Here is a 3,400-nt window from a genome sequence, read left to right as displayed (position 1 = left end):
ATGATCTTAACCTGCGTCTGCCTGGAGTGGGAGAATCATGGCGACTCCTTGACTCAGCTTCTTTCTCCCAGCATTCTGTTCTGTTTACTCCACCTGCCTAATTTTCTGTCCTATTAAAGGGCCAGGGCAGTCTCTTTATTTAACCAATGAAATTAACACAAAACAGAAGACTCTCCCCCATCATCTGAGTTCTTTTCCAGCCCTGGGTCTCATGCTTTCTCCTCTGACATTTCATTTTGAGTCTGGATCAGGTCACCCAAACACAGGAAAGTAGTCAAAACCATTGGTATTGTCCGCCGAATCTCTTGTTCTAAACAAAGTTTGCTGTCAAGGAGAGAGTTTACCTCCCCTTAAACCTTGTTGCAACCCAGACCCAAGGTGCAATTGTGCCACAGGTTGGGAGAGGGCATCCTCATAGTTCCTTTCCTCTGGACATGTCTCCAGAGCACAGTCTAAGCCCTGATGCAGTTGGAATGTTTTTTACCTTATTTCTTTGATTCTTCAAAACTCCTCCAAAGCACGAACATATAAGAGTCTCTATAGCCTGCTCATCCCATGGTTTACGCCCAACTTGCAGAAATGCTCCCCTTTCCCCCTACTTTATTTTGCACACTTGCACTCATCACTGCCGTTTTCCCTGCTTGACTGATGTGAATTCCCTGCTGTCAAGGGCCCCCATTGGATACCATTTGCCTTGGCCTGCAGGGCTTTTGTATTGACCTGACTAGGGTGGCTGGGAATGAAGAAATGACAGACAGAAATGTTGGGATCAGATGGGTCATGTATTCTGATGAAGCTGTCCCAGCAGTAGCTGGGGACACTCAGAGCTTATTATATACAGATGAAGAAGGCTAAGGTGGACTAATTGATAATCTTCATAGGTGGTCTCTGGAGGGAGCAGTGGCAGCTGCAGTTGTCCTGGAGGAGGAGCTGCGGCCGATATTTTCTGCCCATGTTGTCAACATTATTACTTCGACTTGGGGAAGGCCTTGCTGTTCCTCTGAGCCTATCCCAGGCACGGCCTTGCTATTTCTCTGAGTCACTGGGGTCTTTGACATGGCCTTGCTCCTGTCAGTAACAGATCCACTCAGGACTTCATCCACTCCCTACTTTTTGTGGTTCACTTGAATGTCCCAGAGTTAATCATTTCCAGTTTAAATAATATTTAGAATACTATTTTATGATCTTAGTTTTATTCTCAAAAACAGAATGATTAATGTAGACTATGTTTTATATAGTAACCTCTTGGGAGAAATTGGAAATGACCATTTCTTGTAAAAATATTTATACTTGTGTTGTAAATGTCAATTAAAAATGAAAGGATGTAGGTTAAGCTGGACTTTTAGTGCTCCTTAAGAATTATCTGTGTTTACTGTCACTTATATGATGTGAATTTTCTTGATTATGTGCATTTCAGGATTGGATTATAGCACCAGAAGGGTATGCTGCATTCTATTGTGATGGAGAATGTTCTTTTCCACTTAATGCCCACATGAATGCCACCAACCATGCCATAGTCCAGACTCTGGTAAGGTCTATGCTTATGGGGTAGAATCTGGTTCTAATAAAAAACACAGTATAGAGTTGTTTTAAAGAAAATGTAATTATCAACTTCAAGTTTTTAAATTCCTTTGTAACTTGTAGCGGGGGTGGGGTAGGGTAGCAATTGTGGGTATAGTAAGAAATTCAGATGGGCTTGAATCAATAACCCTGGTCTCAGAATTGGGACAAACTCAGCTAGGAAAACTGAAGTCACGAAGTGAAGTGGCTCCTCTGCATGGCTTTCATCACTACGCAGAGATCATCCAGATGTTTTAAACTAGCAATTTACTAGTCGTCTTTGCTGAAACATTGAGTAACAGCTGCACTGAACTTCATCTGAGAGTTTTGACACAATTATTTCAAGCAAGTTCTTTATAGACATTGCTATTACAGCCATTGAATATGATGTATAAGTAGTAGAATGTTTTCACTTGAGCTTTCCTTCTCCCCAGTTCCTCTTATCTTTCTGTCATTTAAAAAAAAAAGAAATTTATCTTTCCCTTTTCTTCTTCCACACTTCTGGATATTCAGCAATGATCGCATTTCTAGTAACCTCAGCATGTTCCTGTGCTTAAGACAGTGAATTCTTGACTCGAGGATCTGTGATTGTATTCTGCCTAATGAACCCAAACCAACCTCTCTCCACATACTGATGTGTCAGAAGGTAGTCCCTGGAAGACAGCAAGCAGTCTCTCAGGAGGTGCACCAGATTAAGTTACAGAATTGCTATTTAGTGTCTTAGTTAATATGAAAACCATAATTATCTATCTAGGAGAAAAAGTAGAGAACACAGCTTGTACAGCCACAAGGCACTGATAGAAGCTGAGTTGTCTGCTGTTGGCAGAACGACCCTATTGTGTGAGGGAGGCTGATTTTGGAACCTCTGCTCCAAACAAGTTTACCTTTCCCTTTGACCCATTTAGACCTAAAAGCCAATGGATAGAATAACTAGTTTTTAAATAAGGACTCACGTAAATATAATATAATTATAAGCAGACATATCAAGTATTTTAATTCTTTGATTGTAGTAGGAGGCCACTTGTTCATTTCCGGGTTGCCCGGACTCCTGAAATAACCACACAGAAACTGTATTAATTAAATCACTGCTTGGCTAATCAGGATAGCATATTCCTAGTGAGCTCTTACATATTAAATTAACCCATTTTTATTATTTTATATTTTACTATGAGGTTTGTGGCCTACCAGCGAGGTTTTAACGTGTCTGTCTCTGGGGGCTCCATGACTTCTCTCTGCTCTGCCTTCTTTCTCCTAGCATTCAGTTTAGTTTTCCCCACCTAGCTATTCTCTGCCCTATCAGGCCAAGCCAGTTTCTTCATTCATTAACCAATAAAAGCAATACATAGACAGAAGGACCTCTCACATCACTTGATGCTTACCTGTACCACTTCGACTTAAAAGACACTGTAGACTTTCCTGGCTTGTCTGAAATGTTGTCTATGGTGGATAAGCACGAGTTTTATAAACTTTCGGGAGAAAAAAAACCAGTGAGAGGACAAGAAAGCAAATAAGCATCTTAATAGGCAGCCACATATAAAATGTTCTTTTGGGCCAGGCAGTGGTGGCACATGCCTTTAATCCCAACACTTAGAGGTAAAGGCAGGTCCTGGTCTATAGAGTGAGTTCCAGCTTAACCAGGGCTACATAGATAGACTCTGTCTCAAAAAACAAAAGTCCTTATCGTGAGAAAGCCTACTTTAATGACAGTAAAATACTGTCATTGACAGTATTGACAGTACTGAGGCATAAAGTAAATCCCTGGGGAGAATTAAAGTCAGCTACGCCTCACTTCACAAACACTTCTTAACACGGGTTAATATTCTTTTTTTTTTTTTTTTTT

The 3,400-nt window shown here is 40.7% G+C and overlaps 1 protein-coding gene across 1 annotated transcript in view; it reads left to right on the top strand.

Annotated features, from left to right (window-relative positions):
- The window catches only part of Bmp5 (bone morphogenetic protein 5), a 120,741-nt gene that overhangs the window by 114,144 nt on the left and 3,197 nt on the right, over positions 1 to 3,400 (top strand). The window contains exon 6 of the mRNA XM_005347610.2: positions 1,418 to 1,528. Coding sequence (XP_005347667.1) covers positions 1,418 to 1,528 — 111 coding nt within the window. The remainder of the gene's footprint in view (positions 1 to 1,417; positions 1,529 to 3,400) is intronic.

The sequence above is a fragment of the Microtus ochrogaster genome, chromosome 5 (assembly GCF_000317375.1).
Source record: "Microtus ochrogaster isolate Prairie Vole_2 chromosome 5, MicOch1.0, whole genome shotgun sequence".
In the NCBI taxonomy this organism is placed as follows: domain Eukaryota; kingdom Metazoa; phylum Chordata; class Mammalia; order Rodentia; family Cricetidae; genus Microtus; species Microtus ochrogaster.
Note: the sequence above shows the minus strand (reverse complement) of the source record. Positions and strands in the feature narration are given on the sequence as shown.